This window comes from Lithobates pipiens, unplaced genomic scaffold (assembly GCF_037356315.1).
Source record: "Lithobates pipiens isolate NorthernLeopardFrog02 unplaced genomic scaffold, aLitPip1_a1.2 Scaffold_18, whole genome shotgun sequence".
Taxonomy (NCBI): domain Eukaryota; kingdom Metazoa; phylum Chordata; class Amphibia; order Anura; family Ranidae; genus Lithobates; species Lithobates pipiens.
The window spans coordinates 522,913,018-522,938,614 of NW_027507758.1; the positions used below are offsets into that span (position 1 = coordinate 522,913,018).

The 25,597-nt window shown below is 48.1% G+C and overlaps 1 protein-coding gene across 1 annotated transcript in view; it reads right to left on the reverse strand.

Moving 5' to 3' along the window:
- Positions 1-25,143, reverse strand: part of LOC143988868 (uncharacterized) — a 46,449-nt gene extending 21,306 nt beyond the window's left edge. The window contains exons 1-2 of the mRNA XM_077488770.1: positions 24,979-25,143; positions 24,339-24,882 (exon numbers count right to left, since the gene is read on the reverse strand). Coding sequence (XP_077344896.1) covers positions 24,339-24,788 — 450 coding nt within the window. The 5' untranslated portion in view covers positions 24,789-24,882; positions 24,979-25,143. The remainder of the gene's footprint in view (positions 1-24,338; positions 24,883-24,978) is intronic.
- Between the last annotated feature and the right edge of the window lie 454 nt (positions 25,144-25,597).

The window sequence follows — 25,597 nt, forward strand, 5'->3', positions numbered from 1 at the left end:
ATGCCCGCCACACACACATACCTGCCAAATGGCATCAAATAGTACCTCTTTCCTTTGCATACAACCCCTTCCCTCCACTGCCCTCCTCTTCTCCCCCCTCCTTAAAAGCTCCACCATCTGTCACGTCTTACCTTTGTTGCAATATTAAGCTGAAACACCTATCCAGCTGTAGTACCTCCCAGCATACTATACTATACTACAGTCACTTGCAAGGGAGATCATGCAGTAGGAACATCAACAACTGGTCACCAGGGAAAAAATGGAGACCACAGAGGGTGCAGCCTATCATACACCTTCTCCTGCCCATTACTGCACTGAACCCTGGGCACCTGTCCTGTATCTGTATCAGTGGGATCTGCGCAGGAGATCTGACCTGTGGGAGCTACTGGGAGATAAGCCATCACTTGTAAATGCAGAAGCTGGACTTCAGTGTTACCAAGTGATAGTGGTGAGCAGGGAGCAGAAGACCTGAGCCAGAGGTGGTGGAACTGAATTCCCCCTAGTTCCTGCTGAAAGAAAGCCCTGATGGGGCATAACAGGGAAGTCCTGGTTTCCGACTATAGATGTAGGAGGAGACAATATAGCACGTATAGTCTATTTTTCCACCCAGAGCAAGGAAAGCTGTTGATCGGGCTTCATTTTTCTGCTACAGGTCGCAAGTTTTGTTGAGTATTTTTTTTCCCCTCTTTCAAACACTGATCTTTAACCACTACAGATCCGCGCTATTGCCAAATGACGGCAACAGCGCGGACCTACATTTCCGGGACTACGTCTATTGACGTCGTCCCGGATACGAGCGGCCTGCGCGCCCCCTGAGGGGCGCGCGCGGTGCGCTCTGTGATCGGCGAGTCCGTGAGACTCGCCTGATCACCGATCCGTGCAAGGGGTCGATCCCGACCCCTTATCACGTGATCAGCTGTCAGCCAATGACAGCTGATCATGTGATAGAACGGAGCCGGTAATCGGCTATTATTCCTCCTCGCGCTGACAGCGCGAGGAGAGAAAAAAAAAGCCGATCACCGGCGGCCGTGATCGGTACATCAGTCCCGATCACGGCCAGCAATACAGCTGACCACCTGCCCCCTGCCAGTGCCCACCGCCGTGCCATCCTGAATAAAAGTAAGTGCCCCCCAACAGTGGCCATAGTGCCCACAGTGCCACCTACAGTGCCACCCACAGTGCCATCCAGCTGTGCCACCAACAGTGCCACCCACAGTGCCCACAATCTGCCTCAAAGGTGCTGCGACCCAGTGCCGCCCATCAGTGCCCAGCAGTGCCGCCCATCAGTGCCCAGCAGTGCCGCCCATCAGTGCCCAGCAGTGCCACCTATCAGAGCCACCTATCAGTGCCACCTATCATCAGTGCCCATCAGTCCCATCTATCAGTGGTACCTATCAGTGCCACCCATCCGTGCCACTTATCCGTGCCACCCATCCATGCCATCTTATCTGTGCCCATCTTTGCCCATCAGTGCCGCCTTATCTGTGCCCATCGGTGCCGCCTTATCTGTGCCTATTAGTGCCGCCTTAACTATGCCTATCAGTGCCCACCAGTGCAGCCCATCAGTGCCCACCAATGCAGCCCATCAGTGCCCACCAATGCAGCCCATCAGTGCCCACCAATGCAGCCATCAGTGCCGCCTAATCAGCGCACTTCAATGAAGGAGAAAAATTACCCGTTTGCAAAATTTTATAACAAACTATTAAAACATGATTTTTTTTTTGCATCTTTTTTTGTTTGTTTAGCAAAAAATAAAACTCCGAGCTGTAACTAAATACCACCAAAAGAAAGCTCTATTTGTGGGAAAAAAATGATAAAAATTTCATTTGGGTACAGTGTTGTATGCCCGCGCAATTGTCATTCAAAGTGCATCAGCGCTGAAAGCTGAAAATTGGTCTGGGACTGAGGGGGGTTTAAGTGCCCAGTAAGCAAGTGGTTAAAAGCAGACCTAATAATAAATATCTATTCACATATTACTAGAGTGCTACTGAATTTTATGTTTTGCTGTAAGCTGTCCTAACAATTTAGGTTGAAAACTTTGGCACATCAGATTTCTTTTGTGCGTGTTATTCATCTTGAAGGAAGTATGATTCATACACATGTGGCCAACGATCTCACTGTTCCAGCAATATTGAGGTTTGTAAATTGCTATATACGCTAACAAGGCAAAAAGCACACAGCACGTAGTCTGTGTGAAGGGTAAGCCACTCCTCCATTTCTGTCTGATCTCACTGTGACTCATCCTATATATTTAAAAACGTATGATAAACGTGTGGTCAGACCATGTTACAAAGCTACATTCAGCAGATTCCAATAAATGATATGTCCAGACTAAAGCAGTCATGAGGGTCTCAGAACTAATTTGTAGAATAACAAAATGTTTTTATTGCAAATAGACATTATGACCCCTTTTGCACTGAGGAGCTTTACAGGCGTTTTAAGGCTATAAATAGCACTTGTAAAGCGTCTCTCGTGCCGCCCCGGTGTGAAAGCCGGAGTGCTTTCTCACTGGGGCGATGCGCTTGCAGGGTGGTCTGCAAAGTCCCGCAAGCAGCATCTTTGGGGTGGTGTTGGTGCGGTGTATATGCCTCTCCCACACCGCCCTGCCCAGTTAAATCAATGGGCAGCCCTGCAAAAGTGCCTGCAAAGCGCTTCTGTAGCAATGCTTTGTGGGCACCTTTAACCCTTTGTTAACCCCTTCTTTGGAGTTAAATGCCCCCCACTCCTGCCCGCATGGCACCGTTAAAGCGCTGCTAAAACTAGTGTCAGTTTACCACTAGCGCTCGGGCAGTCTGAGTGTGAAAGTAACTCAAGAGGATTCTTTGAAGGTTCACATGCAGTCTCTAATTTGTGTTATTTGCCATAACGATCCTTTTTTTTTCAGAAATGTGATTAATGTTAACCAGCTCCCTTGCCTCATTGCAATGATTAAACTAAAATAAAATGTTGTGTGTCTTTCTGTTAGGGCTCTTTCACACAGGTATTGGAAATAGGTGGTGAGGTCGAATTTGTATTGCTTGCCGAACCCTTATCCATGCCAGTCAAAGTTGTTAAATTGGGGAGTGGATGGAGGTGTTCACACTGCAGAGTTAAGCCTCATACACACTATCAGATTTTCTGCTGATTTTTGTCTTCAGATTTACCAAAACCATATAATATGAGGTCAAACTAGAGTTGCCACCTCATTCCTTTAAACCCGAACACCTATGAATTACACAGGTTCTGAGACTAATTTAGTGCAGATAAAGCACCAAGTGAGTTTAATTACCACCTTAATCAGCCACAGAACCTGTGTAATTCATAGGTGTTTGGGGTTTAAAGGGATGAGGTGGCAACACTAGGTCAAACCTTAGGAGTTTTAATTTGTATGCAATCAGGCAGGCCCTTGTACTACATGGTTTTGGTAAATCTGAAGACAAAAATCAACAGAAAATCTGATAGTGTGTATGGGGCTTTATGCCCCATACACACGGTCAGAAATTTCGACGGAAAAGGTCCGATCAGATTATATTGTCAGAAAATCCGATCGTGTGTGGGCTCTATCGGACTTTTTCCATCGGAAATTCTGACGGAAAAAATTTGAGAGCAGGATCTAAAATTTTCCGACAAAAAAATCCGATCATACTTTTTCCGATCGTTTTGTAGAGAATGCCGAAAGACAAAGTGCCACGCATGCTCAGATCAAATTTCGAGACCAAAGCTATTGGCTACTAGCCTCTATGTAGTCCCGTTGTACGCAACGAACATCACCACGTTCCGAACAATCGGATTTTCCGACAACTTTGTCTGACCATGTGTATGCAACACAAGTTTCGGACAAAATCTGTTAATCAGACGGATTTTGTGGTCGGAATGTCCGCCCGTGTGTACAAGGCATTAGAAATGCCTCGCTGTTGTCTGCGGAGTTTGGCATGTGTTGACAATTTACAACTGCCTCTGTTAATTTCTAGTGAAATGCACCACAAACATGCTGTAAACATGCCTATGGCGTTTGCAGTGTGCTTAACGTGTTTGAAAAAACACAAGGTGTTTTACCTTCATGCATTCTGTGGATTGAGGTAAAAAACCTTCTGTGTGCAACAGCCCCCCCATTATTTACCTGAGCCCCCTCTCTACCCAACAATGTCCACAAGAGCCTTGCCTCTCCAGGGATTGGCTTTTGGCAGAAGCTGGAGCCATTTGAGAAACAGAAGGGGTGCGGCCAAGCCACAGCTCCGTACGTGAATGGACACACACAGCTGCCAGTCGGGAGCACGCCTGCTTGGGTGCCTGCAAAGCAAGCTACTTGCTGTGGGGGCACCTGGCAGGAAGGAGGAGCCAGTAGTGCCGGTGTAGGACCCCGAGAAGAGGAGGATCCAAGCTGCTCTGTGCAAAACCACTGCACAGAGCAGGTTAGTATAACAGATTTATATTTAAAAAAAAAGACCTTGCTTTCGTGTTAAGGTTTGGTTTTAAAGCATCAAAAGGGATCATTTCCTATTTTAGCCTTGTATACAATAAAAAAAACACATCTTACAGGGCGCTTGAAGAGTGTTGCCTGACACAACATAAATGGCTTTACACAGGGCCGGGACCAGGGGTGGGCAGGAGGGGAGGCTGCCCTGGGCACTGTGCTGAGAGGAGGAAGTTGGGGGGTGGCAGGGGGTAAGAATTGCCCTAGGAGGGGACATTTTTGGAGGTGTGCTAGGAGTGGTGATTTGGGGGGGGGGGATTTGTGTTAGGAAAGGAGAGATGGGGAAGTGGATTTGTGCTAGGAGGGGGGATTTGGGTGGTTTGTGCTGGAAAAGGTAATATGGTGGGGGGGGGGATGTGTGCTGAGATCGGAAATTCATTTGCTTTTCGGGGGGGGGGGATTTAAGCCAGTAGGGATAATTGGGGAGTAGTTGTGCTAGGGTAGGGGGATTTTAAGTGGGGGGGGGCACATTTCTGCTCAGATGGGAAATATTGGGGATGTTTTTATTTAGGGGGGATTTGTGCTTGGGACATATGGGAAGAGAGGGGGCAACAATTTGTGCCAGGAGGGGGGGGGGGCATTCAGAAGTGGGATGAATTTGTAGGAGGAGGGGAATTTATGCTTTGGGGGAGCATGCAGATTAGTGCTCCATTTTTTTGGGGGGGGGATTTGTGCTTGGGGCATATGGGAAGAAATGGGTCAAAGATTTGTGCCAGGAGGGGGGAAGTTTTTATTTAGGGTGGGAGATTTGTGCTTGGGGTATATGGGAGGAGAGGGGTCGAAGATTTGTGCGGGGGGGGGGATTTCAGCAGTGGGGTGGATTTTTACTGGGAGGAGGGGAAATTTATGCTTATGGGGGAGCATGCAGATTAGTGCTCCATTTTTTGGGGGGGGGGATTTTTGCTGACACGTAATTATACATCTTTGCGGGGGGGGGGGCTCCAGATGACCTTGTCACGGCACTGCCTTTACAACACAGCCAAAATGCTCATTAATGCTATAAGCATGATAATACACTTTAAGGCGGCTTTAGAATTCCACGCCTTTCTGAAGAGCCCTTAAAGAGAACCTTGCTTTAAAAATGTTTTGAAAAATGTACCTAGTCTCTGGCTTATGACCCGTTTGGCAGGCATTGTTGTCACCTTGCCTCACCACTACCTTCTTGGAAGGTTGGGCACTTGAAATCCTTCAAGAATGCCCTCCAGCCTGATCAAGCAACAATATCATAGTAAGACAGTGTGACATTACCCATGCATCCTAAAGTGTCTAAAGGTGAGGTTGAGGTAAATTTGAGGTACATTTTTTTAAAACGTTTTTTTGTGATATTTGTCAGAGGCTTTGTAAAGCTATTTGAATGTGGAGGCTGTTAGGCTGCTTTCACACTGGGGCGGTATTCAGGCGTTACAGCGCTAAAAATAGTGCCTGTGTAGCGCCTGAAAAAAACCGGCCCCTTTCACTCCAGTGTGAAAGCCGGAGGGCTTTCACACTGGAGCGGTACGCTGGCAGGACGGTGAAAAAAGTCCTGCTAGCCGCATCTTTGGACCGGTGAAGGAGCGGTGTATTCACCGCTCCTACCCATTGAAATCAATGGGACACCGCGGCAATACCGCCGGCAAAGCGCCGCTGCAGCGGCTATTTGCGGGCGGGTTTAACCCTTTTTCGGCCGCTAGCGGGGGTTAAAACCACCCCGCTAGCGCCCGCAGACCGCCGCTAAAACTACGGTAAAGCGCCGCTAAAAATAGCGGCACTTTACCACCGACGCCGCTCCCGCCCCAGTGTGAAAGCAGCCTAAGTAAAGGGACCTTCCACTTAAAGCTGAAGCCGGCCACAGATGATTTGCTTTTTTTCTAATGGATCCTTCCATCCACAGAATTGAGGTGGATAGAGATATCCTCCCCACTAGAACATTGCATTTCGACAGCATTGACTCCCCGCTCTCAGATCAGTGGCTGCAGCATGGAGGTTAGGGGGGGCAGGTGGATGGTACCTCCTCCACATTTTCCTCCTTGTTGGGTGCCAAGTGTGGTCACCCAGCAAGAGGCCTACCCTGTGGTGGGTTCTTCTGGGCTATGCTAGGCACCAAGAAAAGGGTCGTGGCCTTACACATGGGGTAACTTGTGCCATGTAAACTTGAGTAGATGACTGAACTCTCTCTTGATGTTAATATACACCACTATAGTCACTGATGCATTTAGGAGGGGCACACAGAGCATGTGCCCTCTCCATCGGCCTAGCATATCTCTGCTACCTCACTCCTGGTAACGAAATGGAGTCCCACTGTGCACCTAGTGCAGACTCCATGTGTGCACTCGCTTAACCCTTCCTCTTCCTCACCTTGGCACAGGCTGAGGATCTCTGCAGTGCTGTCCTGATCCTGTTGCTATGGGAGATGGACCTGCTCACAGAGAGAGTGCTGACAACTACTCCCGCAAGTAGGGTGCCCACGTGTCCCGGATTGCTTGGGATTGTTCCGCAATCTGCATTTGTGTCCCGTGTCCCGGGCACCTTCATTCTGGGACAATACAGTGTCCTGGAATGAAATGAGGACACATAGCCACCCTAATAGAAGATTGCTAAACTAATTGCTAGGGCCACCCGCCTGGTGTCTAGCAACCAGTGACGTCACATTCGCAGAGTCTCAGAGCAAGGCCGAGGGGAGCAAGGCCTTTATCCAGTGCTGCCCTTAAAAGGTGAGCAAATAGAACCTGCTTGGAGCAGGTCAGATGACAAGTCGGGGGACTGGGGCTGGGGATAGTACAGTAATAAGTAATAAATTAAGCTAAGAAAGTGGAGCCCTGCCCTGGGGGGGGGGGGGGCAATAAAAAAAATGAGGCTGACAAGTGGGGGCTAGTGATGGCCGAACGGTTCGCCCGGCGGTCGTTTCGCGGCGAATTTCCGACTTTCGCCGTCCGCGGGTTCGAACGCCTTTTTCCGTCGTTCGCCCCGGCGGACTTACGTGTTTAATGTATACAAGAACTTTAACCTTTCGTGACACGTTTATCATGTGTTACAGGACAACCAATTGAGACATGACAGCTCATGGACACTTGGACATTCCCCCTAACCTATAAATACACCCGATCCGGTGGCCATTTTACATTCTTTCTTCTGTCACTGTAGGGAAAGGATCCTGTGTGGAGTAGGGACAGAGAAAACGCTAGCTATTTGGTACACAAAAGTTCTTTTCAGGACTGGTATAGGTGTTAGGTCAGCAGCCTGAGTTTCTTTTGTCAGTTTAGATAAAGGGACAGAGCGCTGTATGCTGCTATTTTAGGGACAGCTCAGCCAGATTAGTCTTTCTTCATCATCATCATCATCATCATCATTAGCTGTTACTATCAGGTCCACAAAAGAGCTGTTCCAGCTAATCGTTCCAGCCTACTCTTTTTTGCCAATTTGTATAGGGACAGGCAGGAAGCAGTGTGTCAGGCAGTGAGGATAATTTTAAAGACTTGCTGTTACTATTAGTTCCACAAAGGTTCTTTTCAGGACTGGTATCAGTGGTACGGTAATAGGCTTGTACACGTATAATATTCTTTCTTCCAAATATAGAAAGAATATTATACTTGACTGCTGCCCTTCTGCTGCAGTCTGCTAATCATTCACAACTCACTTGTTCCACAAAGCTCTTTATCAGGACTGGTAACTTGGTCTGTCTAGGGTGCTACGGTACATAGGCTTGGGTGCGGTACAGTCTGCTGTTCTGTAAGGACCGCTATCGGTCCACAATACATAGGGTTGCCGTGCACTACTGCTGACCGCTGCCCTATACTGCAGCAGTCCTTCATTGGTATAGGGACTGACGTACAGTCTGCTAATCACTAACACACAACCTGCTTGGTCCACAAAAGTTCTTATAAGGACTGGTAACTTGGTATAGGGTGCTACGGTACATAGGCCTGAGTGCGTTACAGTCTGCTGTTCTGTAAGGACCGCTATCGGTCCACAATACATAGGGTTGCCGTGCACTACTGCTGACCGCTGCCCTATACTGCAGCAGTCCTTCATTGGTATAGGGACTGACGTACAGTCTGCTAATCACTAACACACAACCTGCTTGGTCCACAAAAGTTCTTATAAGGACTGGTAACTTGGTATAGGGTGCTACGGTACATAGGCCTGAGTGCGTTACAGTCTGCTGTTCTGTAAGGACCGCTATCGGTCCACAATACATAGGGTTGACGTGCACCACTGCTGACCGCTGCCCTATACTGCAGCAGTCCTTCAGCGGTATAGGGACTGACGTACAGTCTGCTAAACACTAATACACAACCTGCTTGGTCCACAAAAGTTCTTATAAGGACTGGTAACTTGGTATAGGGTGCTACGGTACATAGGCTTGAGTGCGGTACAGTCTGCTGTTCTGTAAGGACCGCTATCGGTCCACAATACATAGGGTTGCCGTGCACTACTGCTGACCGCTGCCCTATACTGCAGCAGTCCTTCATTGGTATAGGGACTGACGTACAGTCTGCTAATCACTAACACACAACCTGCTTGTTCCACAAAAGTTCTTATAAGGACTGGTAACTTGGTATAGGGTGCTACGGTACATAGGCTTGAGTGCGGTACAGTCTGCTGTTCTGTAAGGACCGCTATCGGTCCACAATAGATAGGGTTGACGTGCACCACTGCTGACCGCTGCCCTATACTGCAGCAGTCCTTCAGCGGTATAGGGACTGACGTACAGTCTGCTAAACACTAATACACAACCTGCTTGGTCCACAAAAGTTCTTATAAGGACTGGTAACTTGGTATAGGGTGCTACGGTACATAGGCTTGAGTGCGGTACAGTCTGCTGTTCTGTAAGGACCGCTATCGGTCCACAATAGATAGGGTTGACGTGCACCACTGCTGACCGCTGCCCTATACTGCAGCAGTCCTTCAGCGGTATAGGGACTGACGTACAGTCTGCTAAACACTAATACACAACCTGCTTGGTCCACAAAAGTTCTTATAAGGACTGGTAACTTGGTATAGGGTGCTACGGTACATAGGCTTGAGTGCGGTACAGTCTGCTGTTCTGTAAGGACCGCTATCGGTCCACAATACATAGGGTTGCCGTGCACTACTGCTGACCGCTGCCCTATACTGCAGCAGTCCTTCATTGGTATAGGGACTGACGTACAGTCTGCTAATCACTAACACACAACCTGCTTGTTCCACAAAAGTTCTTATAAGGACTGGTAACTTGGTATAGGGTGCTACGGTACATAGGCTTGAGTGCGGTACAGTCTGCTGTTCTGTAAGGACCGCTATAGGTCCACAATAGATAGGGTTGACGTGCACCACTGCTGACCGCTCACCTATACTGCAGCAGTCCTTCAGCGGTATAGGGACTAAGAGTTTTGTCACAGGGTCATTTAAAAAATGACATGCAGAGGAAGAGGCAGGCCCTTCCGCAGGGGTGGTAGGGGTAGGGCAGGAGCAACAGGCTTGAGCCAAAGTGGGAAGTTGCAGAAGGTGCGTTCAATTACTTTAAAGGATGCACCAGACTTGGTTGAGTGGCTCGCTCAGCCTTACTCTTCTGCACCCTCCTCATCCTCTCGATCTGCACCCTCTTCTTCACTCTCTGCTATGTGCACCCCCAAAGACACTACCACCAACAACACGACCACCACCACCACCACCACATACCTTCCGCTTGAGTCACTGGAATTATTTTCCGATCCATATCAAGAGGACATTTCTGATGCGCAGCCACTCTTGGTATTGGATCAGGAAGAGGAGGTAGCAACAAGCGCTACTCAGCAGTCTGACGCCAGTACCCAGATCAGCCCAAGGAGGAGGTTGGTCCCCGGTGTTGCTGCCTACTCTACTTATAGCGGTGGGGAAGGTGACGTTGATGATGACGTGTCTAGTGATGTCACGTGGGTGCCCACAAGAGAGGAAGAGGAGGGGAGTTCAGAGGGAGATATGGACCAGCAGATAGGGAGGAGAAGCAGCAATGACTTACATTGCACAGCAGGGACAAAGCAGACTGCAAATGTATCAGGAGCGAGTCATCGACCATGTACGGTCACATCTGGCGCTCCCAGGACACCGGCACATGGCTCCGCAGTGTGGGCTTTTTTTAACGTGTCCGCTGCTGACAATAGCGTTGCCATCTGCAATCTTTGCAGTCAACGCGTTAGTCGCGGTAAGCCCAATACTCACCTAGGGACGACCGCCTTAAGAAGGCACATGAGCAGCCATCACCGAGCCCAGTGGGAGCAACGGAACACACAAAGCCACACTGCAGGCTCTCACCGTCCAGCCTCGTCTTCTACTTCTCCTTCTCCTCTCTCCTCACAATTGTCCTCCACTCCACCTTCCATCACGCCAAGCTCACATTTTTCTGCAAAAAGGCAGGCTTCCGTGGGCCTAATGTTTGAGCGTAAAAAAATGATGACGCCGGATAACCCTCTTGCCCAACGGTTGGCGGCTGGCTTGTCAGAACTCATAGCCCGCCAACTACTGCCATATAAACTGGTGGACTCGGAGGCCTTTCGCAAATTTGTGGCCATTGGAACACCACAATGGAAGGTCCCAGGAAGGAAGTATTTCTCAGAGAAGGGCATCCCAGAGCTATATGGCCATGTTCAGCGGCAAGTGAATGTATCTCTGGCACACAGTGTCGGTGCCAAGATACATCTGACCACAGACACGTGGTCTAGCAAACACGGGCAGGGAAGGTATATCAGTTTTACTGCCCACTGGGTGAACCTTCTGACGGCCGTCAAGCATGTAACCCGTGGCACCCGTGTAGATTTGGTTTTACCGCCACGGATTGCATGCAGGCCTGACTCTTCTTCTCCTCCTCCTACTCCATCCTCCTCCCTCTCCTCCTCAGCTGCCTCCTCCTTTTCCGCTGCTAGCGTCTCTTCCACTGCACCGCCCAAGCTCCCCAGAACCTATTCCACATGCCAGGTGAGACGTTGCCATGCCGTGCTGCGTCTGTTGTGCCTGGAAGCAAAGAGCCACACTGGCCCGGCACTCCTTTCAGCTTTGCGTTCACAGGCAGATGAGTGGCTAACACCGCTCAATTTGACAGTTGGTAAAGTGGTGTGTGACAACGGTGCCAATCTGCTTAGCGCATTGAAACAGGGCAAAATCACGCACGTGCCGTGCATGGCACACGTCTTAAACTTGGTCGTGCAGCGATTCCTTGTCAAATACCCTGGGGTCCAGGACATCTTGCGGCAGGCAAGGAAAATCTCGGCCCATTTCAGAAGATCTTACACGGCCATGGCTCGCCTTGCTGACATTCAGCGGCGACACCATCTGCCGGTCAGACGTCTTATTTGCGATTGCCCGACGCGATGGAACTCAACCTTCTATATGCTTGATAGGCTGCTCCAGCAGAAACGTGCAGTTAACGTCTACCTGTATGAACTCTGCGAAAGAAACGGTTCTGGGGAGCTGGGTTTTTTTTCACCGCGCCAGTGGCTGCTCATGCGCGACACATGCAGACTTCTGCGGCCATTTGAGGAGATCACCAAACTGGTCAGTCGCAGCCATGGCGCCATCAGTGACATGGTACCTTATGCCTTCTTTCTGGAGCGTGCATTGCGTCGTGTCATTGATCAGGCTGTGGAGGAGCAGGAGCGGGAAGATGAGGAAGTCGCAATGCTGGATGAATTCCCAGGGGGGGCTACTCTATCTGAGACAAGTCAACAACAGGAGTCTGATGAGGAGTCAGAGGAGGATGGTGCCGGGGCGGATGAGCAGGAGCAAGAAGAGCATGCTTTAAACCTTTCTGGGATCCCTGTTGTGCGAGGATGGGGAGAGGAGAATGAAGAGGACGACATTATCCTGGATGATGAGCAGGAGCCAGGCCACCACACCGCTTCCACTTTAGTGCAAATGGGGGCCTTCATGCTCCAGTGTTTTAATAGGGACCCCCGTATAAAAAGCATGAGGGTCAAGGACCAGTACTGGGTGGCAACGTACTTAGACCCCCGGTACAAACACAAAATGGCGGAAATGTTACCGCCGTCGCAGAGGGCTGTCAGAATGCAGCACTTCCAGGCCTTGCTTCGAGAAATGCTGCATTCTGCTTTTGCGTGCGCTGGCAGAGGAGCAATTCCCACTCCCAGAGAAGGATTTGCGGGTACCAATCCAACAGCGCCTGCAAGAAGAGGCCGGTTTGAAGATGTGTTGGTGACTTCGGATATGAGGTCATTCTTTCAGCCGACCCATCGACAGGTGTCATCCGGATCCAGCATCAGGGAACGCCTAGACCGTCAGGTGTCCGACTACATTGGGTTAACGGCCGATGTGGACGCTCTGAGGAGTGATGAACCCCTAGACTACTGGGTGGGCAGGCTTGACCTCTGGCCAGAGCTTGCCCAATTTGCAATCGAACTGTTGGCTTGCCCCTCATCCAGTGTCCTGTCCGAAAGGACGTTCAGCGCAGCAGGGGGGATTGTGACCGATAAGCGTACTCGCCTAGCTCACCACAGTGTTAACTACCTCACATTTCTAAAAATGAATGAGGCATGGATCTCGGAGGAATTCAACACATGTGATCAGTAGACCATGTATATGTCTATAAACAATTTTTGGAATCAAGCACACAGACCTTCTTAATTCATTTGGCTCACTTCCCTGACCCAAAAAAGCACACCGTACTATATGCCCCTACCCTCCTCTTTGAAGAGGTTGAGCGGTGTCATATTTCTACTGGGGCTGCTTATTATGAGGGGTTCCCACCATCCCTGTGCTGTGCTGACTTCCTCCTGGGTGTTCTTATTATGAGGGGCTCCCACCATCCCTGTGCTGTGCTGACTTCCTCCTGGGGGTTCTTATTATGAGGGGATCACACCATCCCTGTGCTGTGCTGACTTCCTCCTGGGGCTGCTTACGGTGCTGCTGTCAGCGCTGTATGTCACGGAGCTGCTGTCAGCGCTGTATGTCACGGAGCTGCTGTCAGCGCTGTATGTCACGGAGCTGCTGTCAGCGCTGTATGTCACGGAGCTGCTGTCAGCGCTGTATGTCACGGAGCTGCTGTCAGCGCTGTATGTCACGGAGCTGCTGTCAGCGCTGTATGTCACGGAGCTGCTGTCAGCGCTGTATGTCACGGAGCTGCTGTCAGCGCTGTATGTCACGGAGCTGCTGTCAGCGCTGTATGTCACGGAGCTGCTGTCAGCGCTGTATGTCACGGAGCTGCTGTCAGCGCTGTATGTCACGGAGCTGCTGTCAGCGCTGTATGTCACGGTGCTGCTGTCAGCGCTGTATGTCACGGAGCTGCTGTCAGCGCTGTATGTCACGGAGCTGCTGTCAGTGCTGTATGTCACGGAGCTGCTGTCAGCGCTGTATGTCACGGAGCTGCTGTCAGCGCTGTATGTCACGGAGCTGCTGTCAGCGCTGTATGTCACGGTGCTGCTGTCAGCGCTGTATGTCACGGAGCTGCTGTCAGCGCTGTATGTCACGGAGCTGCTGTCAGCGCTGTATGTCACGGAGCTGCTGTCAGCGCTGTATGTCACGGAGCTGCTGTCAGCGCTGTATGTCACGGAGCTGCTGTCAGCGCTGTATGTCACGGTGCTGCTGTCAGCGCTGTATGTCACGGAGCTGCTGTCAGCGCTGTATGTCACGGAGCTGCTGTCAGTGCTGTATGTCACGGAGCTGCTGTCAGCGCTGTATGTCACGGAGCTGCTGTCAGCGCTGTATGTCACGGAGCTGCTGTCAGCGCTGTATGTCACGGTGCTGCTGTCAGCGCTGTATGTCACGGAGCTGCTGTCAGCGCTGTATGTCACGGAGCTGCTGTCAGCGCTGTATGTCACGGAGCTGCTGTCAGCGCTGTATGTCACGGAGCTGCTGTCAGCGCTGTATGTCACGGAGCTGCTGTCAGCGCTGTATGTCACGGTGCTGATGTCAGTGCTCTGTATTACGGTGCTGCTGTCAGTGCTCTGTATCTCCTGCACCCTCTTGTTTGCCTACCCTGGTCCCTGACCTTCCCTCTCCTCCATTGCCTTCATTAGCTCCATAGTCCTGAATTGTCAGAACAATTTCCCAAATAAAAAAAAAATGCTTGTAGTTATCGATCCCAAATTCACCTCATACATGTATTATGCTATTGTCCAGGTGGTGGGACTACGTGCTACCCCCTAATAATTACCCCGTGGCCGCAAATTCGACCTAAAGGTTTGCGAAATTCGCCTCCCATTGAAGTCAATGGAGCCCGCGGCGAACGGTCGTTTTCGCGAACGTTTGTGTCCGTTCGCGTTTCGCGTTCGCGAAACGTCCCGTCGGAAGTTCGTCCATCACTAGTGGGGGCAATAAAAAATGAAGCTGACGAGTGGGGGCAATAAAAAATATATATGTAGAGAATGTATACCACCTGTCTTAACTGGTGACCACTGTTTGCTTTTTTTTCTTCCAAAAATTGGCAAAATTTTTTATCAAAAATTATCTTTTTTTCCGGCTGGGGCTGGCGTGAGGGCGTGCACGCTGGGAGGGGGGGGGGGGGTCGGGCGGTGTCCCTGAATGGCAGTTTGGAAATGTGGTCATCCTACCCGCAAGAGGCTATCCCACCTGCCATATGTACACACTTACTACAGGCTGCTAGAGAAACTTTCATTACCATTGGTAATGTATTCATACTGTATTCGTACTACAGCTTCTATGACTGAAACATGGATCTATGAATGGAGAGAATGGACCTTTCAGTCACCCACCTGTCCTCCAATCATAGATCGCATTGAATTCATAGAAGCTGTAGCACCATCTTTGTATAAGAGGAGGTGGGCATAGTGGGGCATTCTTGATGAATGGAAGGCTTTAATGGAAAATCTGCTTTGATAGGCAGTTCGATCCCCATTTCCGACATGTAAAGAACGATAGTGACATAAAATCTATAGCAACCATGGGTACACCTTTTGCAAAAAAGTATAGTCATTCACATGTTCGTTCAGCGCTGATTCTAACATAACATTTTGTCCCCATGGTATGATCCAAGTCTCTGAAGTCTATGAGAAATTTGTCCAGCTGCATCACTGATCAACAGTAATAGCAAAAGTAAAACTTGTTTGCTCTGGAAGGATTTGTGAAAGTAATTCTGTCTGCCAAGACCTAGGATTAATGAGTATTAAAATATCCTTTACTGTTTGTTTTGTCGTTTCTATGGAAAAATGAAATAAAATGAACCCTCGGCTTTTTAAGGAATTGTGAAACAAATGTAGCCAATCGAATGTCACTTTGTATGCTTCACTGTTAGAGGATCCACAGACCTGAAATAACCGTCTCCTGATCCTGACAAAAACAGTCTTACGTTACATGACATGATTGATCAGACGGGTTAGAAAACTTTGTCCAACCACTACTGTTTTTCTGCAGACAATATTGGAGCTGTAATACCATGAAGGTTTCATGTTCAATCTAAAGCTGGCCATACATTATACAATTTTCTAGTTCATTTACCTTCTGGTACAATATTTTTTTATTGAAAAAGAGGAGGAGGACATGCCAAAATGTGCATTCAAAACAAATAAGTCACATGCAGAGGGCAAAAGTAACGAATATGTCAAAGTGATCTCCAGGTGGTTACATGAGTTTTAAAGTGTACAAGGCTATAAACCAACTATCTCTGGGAAACTGTGTTGGAGGCAACAATGAAAGTCTGGGCTTGGGGCCCTAGGGCTGGGTGTGTGGGAAGGGAATGGGAGACCCTATCCGCTGATGATAGAGGGACTGTAGTCCTAGTGTGGCTGGGGGGAGACGGAGTAGAGAATAAAAGGGGGGGACAAAAGAAGAGAAAAGGACAATGGAGCCACATCCCCATAAACATCTATTACTTTAGGATGGGTTTGAGTGGGCAATACAGGTCGAAACCCAGTACCAGAGGAGGAAGACTTTGTAGGCTGTCTCCAGGATAAGTGTGGCTGCTCTTGACCATGCCTTACTCCAGTCCTCAAGATCTATGATGGCTGCCACATAGCACTCCCATCTAGTAACAAATGGGATGGAAGTGGATGAGCCGCCAGCGCTCAAGGAAGAACAGACCATAGAAATGTGGCCACAAGCTCCTGGGGAATGTAAGCAGATATGCTCGAAGGCTGTTTTCTAAAGTGAGAAAGAGGAGATGTGTCTGAGGGCGGTTATCCAGTGGCGAAGACGCATTTACTGGAAGAACTCCGAAACGGGCACCTCGTGTGTCTAGCGAAGTGAGGGCCAAGATGGGAAAGAGCAGGACCCAAAAAAGTGATGGACTTGAAGGTAATTCTAAAGGCCTTCCCATACATTTTCTCAACTGTAGTACAAGCGGCTGTCCAATTGCATACAAATTGAAAGTATTTAGGTTTGACCTCATATTATATGGTTTTGTTAACTCTAAGGGAAAATTGTACAAAAAAAAAAATTGTATCATGTATGACCAGCCTAAGAGAATCCAGCATTGCCCACTCTGATAAGAATAACCCCCTCACCTATTGATACTCACAATCGCTGTGCTGCTCTTTCTAAGCCTTCTTTAAGTATTACTAAAATTAAAAAAGTATTTTTATTTTTATGAAAATACCAAACATGTTATACGTACCTGTTTTGTGCAGTGGTATTGCACAGAGTGACCCAGATCTTCCTCTTCCGGGGTCCCCAGTGGCAATCTTGGCTCCTCCTCTTCTTCTTGGGACTACCATAGTCAGCCGCTGGCTACGGGGAGAGTGTATTATTCACACTCCCGATCTGTGTGTCTATGGAGCCACGCTCCATAGACTTACACAGTGGGACTTAAGCCTGCCCCCCCCCCCCCCCCCTTCACTGCATCTGATTGACAGCACCAAGTGCCAATGCCTCCTGCTGCTGCTCACATGCTGTGTAAATAGGAAAAGAGGGGAGAATAGATGCAGTCATACACAGCGCTAATCTCTTCTCACCTCTATTCCCCTTCACACAGGGAAAGGGGGGGCACAGATAAACTAAAAATATTTTTTACCTTAATAAAAACAATGCATTAAGGTTTAGTAACACCATACCTCCCAACAGTTTGAGAGGGGAATGAGGGACACCTACTTGCAAACGTTTGTAGGCATAGGACACTCCCCTTGACACACCCACTTAAAGGAGAATTAACCCAAAAAAAGGTTAATTAAATCCACAAGGACTTTTTTTTTCACTCCTATTCCTTTATATTGGCTTTTAACATTTACAAATGCAGCAATTTAGAATTTAGATGAAAGGTTTAGCACTGGAAAACACTTTTTAAAAGATAAAAAGTGCATTTTATATACAACTATATGGATCAGACCAAAATGAGGGACAAATTAGGGGGAAAGAGGGACAGAGGGGACATTGCTCCAAATCAGGGACAGTCCCTCAAAATCAGGGACAGTTGGGAGCTATGAGTAACACTTTAAATACCTGGTGCTTTGTACTATGGGGGAGCATGTGACCACCATTCAGGATCAAACAGGCAAATGCCAGGCCGAACGCTGTCACGCAAGGTATGGGAGGAAGACTTGAACCCTAAGTAATTATTTTTACCTGGCAATGTGGCCACGAATACATTTCCTATATATTAGGGTGTCTTCACTCTGGATAGAGAAACAGAGGAGACACTTTGGATAGCGGCATTGTCAAGCTAAGGAGAGGGGAGTGCTAGATCAACAGATTTAGATGGAGTCGACTAACAAATAAAAGCAGAACTCCAACTAACGCCCTTTAAGCAGTCAGCAAATTTATTTATTTTTTTATCAGGAGTGCTTACAATGATCCGCTTTTATTCATCCTTTATCCCCATGTTCAATAGTTTATCTCAACCCCCTAACTGCTACTTTGTCTGGGCAGATTAGCCTGTTAAAGGAAATTGAAAAATAACAGACTTACTGGGTGGATCTCCAGGTGAATATAAAGGGCTCACTCTTTTTTGAAGCCAATTAGAGCCTCGGGCTCTAATTATGTGCTTCCAAAAAAATAAAAAAAAACTGCTGGAATCCATGCGTCCTCAGCTGGCATGTAGATTTGTGGCCAGGTGCATTGATTAGGGGGGCGGCGCCCCTGTGCCCAATATGGACGACCCGCCCCTAGCAGAATATCCAGTTGAATTGGACTAAAATGTGATCATTCTGTTGTTACATTCATGGGCAGCATTAGAGAGTCTTTATTTTCCAAGCATTAAGGCAGACTTTTCAGCATATTATCATTTTGAATGTGGTGTCAAGCTGACACGTCACCTGTATTGAATGACATACAAACTGAAAAGAAATAAAGCCACAACTTTGCATTATTTCCTCTCTTCAGCTGCTATAATATGACCTGATAGTTCTAAGATTACTGATAAATAAGCTAATAGTCTCGGTATATTAAAGATGTACAGCAGGCACCACATTTTTTTGCCCAACACAGATTTGCTGGAAAGCATTGGTGTCTTTTGTCACCACAAGGTGATGCTGTAAGTCAACACGTAAATACATTTAACAGCAGTCTGCTGCCTTCTCTAGAGACAAACTCCGGAATGTAGATTGCATTCTTTGGAACCTAAAGTGTAAGTTCACCTTTTCACAAAAAATGAAGATGTAAACTAACATTGTACATCTTATAGACCCCAGATGTCTCCATAAAAAGGAGATATAATAATTGCTGGTGACACCTCGTGGTCCACTGCCACTCTTGTGAGTTTTGTTTTGGTTGTTAAAAGTTACTATGTAAGAAAGGCAAAATTAAGTCATAAAAGGGGTTGTAAAGTTATTCTATGCATTAAGATAAAAGCATTCTGTGTGTAGCAGCCTCCCCAGCACCCCCTAATACTTACCTGAACCCTATATGTGTCTAGCGCCTTCCACGAGTCCGTCGGCCGTCCGAGACTCTCCCTCTTGATTGGCTGAGACACAGCAATGATGTCATTGGCTCCCACGGCTGTCGAAATCAGTTAGCCAATCAGGAGAGAGGCTGAGTGGCAGCTCCATGTCTGAATGGACACACAGAGTTCCAGCCCAGCTCGGCTGCCCCCATAGCAAGCTGCTTGCTGTGGTGGCACTCAACAGGACGGAGGGGCCAAGAGCATCAATGCGGGACCCAAGAAGTGGAGGATCCGGGCTGCTTTGTGAAAATCCACTGCAATAGAGCAGGTGAGTGTAACATCACTTCCAGAGGTGTGTCCATAACAGCCAGGCCAGGAAAGAAGTGGCAGAATGACCCTGGGCATCACACAGGCCAGGAAAATACAGGGAAATGCACAAAATAATAGAAAAGTAGCTGTCAGGGACTTGCTGCCCATAACAGAGCAGATGTGCAGAGGCATGTCGGTGTGTTCGGGCTAACGCCTATGCGCACGCCCATTAGCACTGGCGCCAATGGCAGTATATCAGGAGGGCAGATGCACTAGGGCCTTTGCCTGTATCTTGTTTCCAATACCTGCCCTTGATCTGATTGTACCCGGCTTTCCTGACTCCTCTGATTTTCTCCATTCCTGACCTTGGCTTGCTTGACCTTTCTTCAGTCTTACTCTGGATTTCCTGTTGCCAAACCTCTGCATGAACTTGACCATTCTTATTGATATCTCTGATGTACCTGATTCCTCTGTATCTGACCTGGCTTGTCTGACTCTGCACCAGTCTCCTCCCTTTGCTACAGCCTCCACGTACCTGCATCCGCGGTACCTGGCTCCAGCAATCTACCTTCATCCACAGCATCCCTGCTTCCACGAGTGCCTGCATGCACAGCCACCAACCGCAGCTCCACTACCACTGCTGGTGGCTACTAGTGTCCCCCTGCTATGGAGAACACCACAGGTACTCCTACCCCACCGCGCGCTTGCGGCCGCTGTTGCAAACTCAGTGGTCCCTGAACCGGGTCTGTACGAGAGGCCTTCCTCTGCTCGTCAGGTTCTGCCAGAAAGGTACGTGACAGTAGCTGTCAGAAGCAGCCATTTTTCAGCCAGGATGCCATCCATTGCTAAAGGTATATTCAAATTATTAAACTGGAGTGGTGAGTGTGCCCCACCATAATATTCAGTTTGATCCAACGCACCTTCAGTGTCACTTAGAATTCTACTTCCTGTTCTCCTCTTCCTTTCTCTATTGGGGTCCCCAAGGTCTTGTTCTTGGACCTCTTCTATTCTCAAACATCACCTCCTCCCTGTGTCAGCCCATAGTCTCCCATAACTTTCAACATAATTTCTATGCTGACAACATCCAAATCTATCTCTCTATCCCTCATCCCACTCCATCAGTCTCCTCATGCATCACTAATTTAATGATCGACATATCAGTGTTGATGTCACACCACTTCCTCAAACTCAATCTATCCAAAACAGAGCTCTTAATGTCTCCTCCCCCTGCGTGCCTCTTCCTTTGACTTCTCTGTCTAGATCAATGGCACAACCATCAACCTGTCCCCGTATGGCAGTTTACTAGGTGTAATCCTGGACTCTAAACTCTCCTTTTGGCCTTACATACAATCACTTTCCAAAGCTTGCTACCTCAACCTCTGCAAAATTACATTCCAATGTTGCTGATCTTTTACTTACATCACTAAAGCGTAATTTGACCCAAAAGGGGTTTATTGATGAGGTGAGCAGGCATTGCACTTAGAGGTGGCGGTGATAACCTTCTTTTCAAATCACACACTTATAATATTAATGTGTGGAAAGGATCCTGGAGTGAACTAATTTACGTTTTATCACAGAAGAATGTGCATAATAATTTTGGAATGCATGTGGACTCTTTATATATAATTTGCTAATTTTTTTCATTATTCCTATAATTTTTTCACATATTGGGTGTCTTTTTTTTATATGTGGTACCATCTATTCACACAATTACCATATTTGTTTTTGGGTATTTTAATTCACCATTTGTAAGGATTAGCACACTATTATTTTTACTACACGATTACTATTGGTGTTATATCACCAGGCCCAGACTGGGACAAAAAATAGGCCCGGGCATTTTGCATTGAGCAGCCCATGACATGTTAACCGGCCCCTTCCCCACTCTCCTCCCTGACAGATCCCCTGAGAGGGGGAGGGGGAACCCACCAGAGGTGTGGAGGAGGGGTAAGGTGGGACCAGGAAAGAGCATGGGGGGTTGGAGAGCACAGGGAAGAACCTTGAGAACATGGGGTGGGGCGAGAGCACAGGGGAGAGGCAGAGAACACAGGGAGGAAGAGGAGAGCACAGGGGGGCAGCATAGAGCATAGGGGGAGGTGGAGAGCACGGGGGCAGTGGAGAGCATGTGGGGAGATGGAGAGCACAGGGAGGGCGGCGGAGAGCACAGGGGGGCTGGCGGAGAGCATGGGGAGGGCGGCGGTGAGCATGGGGGCAGCAGAGAGCATGGGGGGAGGTGAATAGCATGGGGGGGTGGCAGAGAGCATGGGGGGAGGTGGATAGCATGGGGGGATGGCAGAGAGTATGGGGGGTGGCAGAGAGCATGGGGGGATGGCAGAGAGCATGGGGGGATGGCAGAGAGCATGGGGGGATGGCAGAGAGCATGGGGGGTGGCAGAGAGCATGGGGGTGGCAGAGAGCATGGGGGTGGCAGAGAGCATGGGGGGGATGCAGAGAGCATGGGGGGGAGGCAGAGAGCATGGGGGGGAGGCAGAGAGCATGGGGGGGTGGCAGAGAGTATGGGGGGTGGCAGAGAGCATGGGGGGAGGTAGAGAGCATGGGGGGGTGGAGAGTATGGGGGGGTGGCAGAGAGCATGGGGGTGGCAGAGCATTCAGGGGTGGCAGAGAGCATGGGGGGAGGTGGAGCATATGGGGGATGGCAGAGAGCATGGGGGGGTGGTGGATTGTATGGGGGGTGGCAGAGAACATGGGGGGAGGTGGAGCATATGGGGAGATGGCAGAGAGCATAGGGGGGGTGGCAGAGAGCATGGGGGGGTGGTGGAGAGTATGGGGGTGGCAGAGAGCATGGGGGGGTGGCAGAGAGCATGAGGGGGTGGTGGAGAGCATGAGGGGGTGGTGGAGAGTATGGGGGGTGGCAGAGAGCATGGGGGGAGCAGCAGAGAGAAGCAGGATAGGAGGAGGGGTGGGAGCGGCTGCATATAGAAGAATAATTCTCTCCATCCTCCTCCTGCAGTCTCTGAATGCTTCTCCTCTACCTCTCGCAGGCATTCCGCTACTGCAGGAGGAAGATGGAGAGAATTATTCTTCTATATACAGCCGCCCCCACCCCTCATCCTATGCAGTTTACAGGGGGGCTGAACTCACGTTTTCTTTTCCGAAGGTGTCTGCTCTGGCTCCTCCTCCCGGCACTGACGGCTGACCTATACGGGTGGTCGTGAAGCCGCGCAGAGGCCGAGGAGAGGCTGGATGAGCAGCGCAAGCTCAAGCCTTGAGCCCCGCAAGGACTTGCAACCTGGTGGCCCCGGCGGCCGCGGCCCACTGGGCAAGTGCCTGGTTTGCCCTATGGCCAATCTGGGCCTGTATATCACTATTGAATAGTTACAGCTGCTCCATATAATTACAATTAGGTCTTCTTACATAGCAGCACTTGGGTATTTTTACTTTATTAACTTGCAAAGCCATCCACAACTCTGCCCCCAGCTAGATCACTAACCTAGTCTCAAAATATCATCCAAATCATTGCCAACATTCCTCCCAAAATCTCCTGCTCCCTAGTTCTTTTGTCATCTCCTCCCATGATTGCCTCCAGTACTTCTCCCAAGCCTCTCTCATCCTATGTAAACCCCTACCCCCAATTTGTCCAACTATCTCCTACTCTGTCCACTTTTAGGTGATCCCTTTTAGGTGATCCCTGAAAACTCATCTCTTCAGAGAAGCCAAACCTGCCCCCCACAGTTAACTTTTATTTCACTTGACCTTCCCCTTTTAGATTGTAAGCTTTAACAAGCAGGGCCCTCTGATTCATCCTGTATTGAATTGTATTATAACTATACTGTTTGCCCTGACCTTGTAAAATGCTGTGCAAACTCGTGGCGCTATATAATTCCTGAATAATAATAATCCAATGGCTGCAGTCATTACAAAGCCAAATGATGATAAATATCATCATTATGCAGAATACTGAAATACATGGGGAGCTGCAAAAAGTGACACAATTGATAAGGCTTTATGGGAGAAAGTGGGACAAATGTAGCCAATAAAAGCAAAAGTTAGCAGCGATTCACAAACCAAAACTGAAATGACAGTTTTGAGTGGAGACAAACTTTATAACTACAGGCTTGTCTTCATTCATGTTTTAAATACAAATGTAAAGTGTATGTACAGCCCAAACTTTAATAATTTTTTTAAAGTTTTGGAAAAGGGTTTAAAAGCGCTATTACATTATTTTTTGCTTTTTGTGACCCACTTGGAAGATTTTCCTTCTCTCCCTGTCTTAAAGATGGAAATGAGAAGAAATCTCTACCAATTGAGGGGAATTCTCCTCTGAGACAATTGGCACCATAACATTTGATTTTCTCTCCCCTTTTGCTCTGATGAAAACTCATATATTTGACATTGCCATACTTTCTGTCTTGGTGACAATGGTCACCAGGAGTGATGAGCTTGGGCTTGGGTTCAGTCCAAACCCAAGTTTGTCTGAACCCGGAAGTTAGCTGTCATTGACCCAATAGGGCCACCTGGCTATATTAGATCAATAATGTTATGAGCATTCCTACCCTGCTGTATATATGCCGCTGCAGGGTGAGTAATCTCCAGGACATTGGCTTATTAGCCCAGCAATAACAGGTAACTTCCTGATTCGGACCAAATCCAAACTCACCTATAGTCACCAGGACAAGTAGAAGGGCGAATCCCAGGCCACAGACAGCAAAAAAACATGATAGAGGTTCTAAGCATTCCACACTTTATCCAAAACTAAAAAAACCTTGCTTTTGCATACACTTAAATAATGTAATAATCTAAAGCGCCGTCCTTTGGGTGGGGTTTAGGAACTGCATGCAAGACCCTTTAACAGGTTGCCCTGTTGCAGCTTAACAGAAGGGAGCCCACTGCACATTTTACTTACCGTTGTGTTACAGCTGTCCCTCGCTGTTTGATATTTGTTCTGAGACTCTTCACACGCGGACACTGTTTTGTTTTTTATTGTCTGTAAATTCTTATTTTCCGCACTTTGATTCTGCTGGACTTGTAACAGTGACCCGTGGCCGGTGTTCGCATTTTGAGAACTTGTCACCATCTGCCTTGCAAAGGAAGAAGTTGGCCAAAAAAAACAATCTTCAGACTCTGCTAAGATATCTTCTATTAGCTTCAGATCTGGGTCAATTGATATGAATCTGTCTTTTTCAATTAAAGTAGTGCTGTTCCCTTCCGCAGAAGTTTCTTTGTTATTGTCCTCCTTCTTTTGTTCACAGGTGACCATTTTCTTTCTACCTAACGGTGCAACCGGCGGTTCTAGCAACTGATTGCTACAGATCTTGATTGCTCTCCTTTTGCTCTTGCTGCTGCCGCTGCCCATAATAACAAATGGAAGTTGCTGTCCTGTTTTAACAAGATGGGATCTGCGACTTTACTTCTTGCAGCCTGTCATCTCCCTTCCATTTGTTGTAACTCTGTAAAAACCAGAGGAAGAGTTCAATAGTTCCATCATCTTCATCATCTCTTAATGAATCTTTGTAGATAAAATGCCTAAAATGAGAATTTCTCACTTTGCTTGTACAGTCCCACCATCACCTCTTTCTCTTGCTGCTCCAGGCTTCCAAGCTTCTTAGTCACAACCCCTCAGAGTTAAATATTAAGTCAGCCTGAAAGAGAGGCACTTTGCACTGAAGCCAGGAGCTGCAGTAAAAAGTTAACTCAGACAGAAGAGTGTTAGCCCAATAGGCGGAGCAGGGAAAGGATCCTAAAATAATACAGAATGGAAAATGTGAAACCTAGGAATCTCAGTTTTAAAAGAAGGAGGAAATTAGGTGTAACCTGAAAAAATGCAGAAGTTAAAATAATAAAAAACATGTAAAACATCCATAAATTCTTAAAAATAATCACGTTAAAATGCTATGGAAGCCACATGGTAAACTGCCAATGCAAAAGACAAGATTTCGATGTGATAAAAACAGTTAAGGAGCAAATGTGTTATAATTTCAATATTTTTAGTGCTTGAATTTTCATATCAAAGTCATGAAGAGAAAGGTTAAAGTGAGGATCATTAGGCGAAGAAGCGTGATATCCAAATGAGCTCATCCTTCTAATGCCCCGTACACACGAGCGGACTTTTCAACATCCAAAGTCCGAAGGACCGAGTCCGTCAGACTATCCGATCGTGTGTGG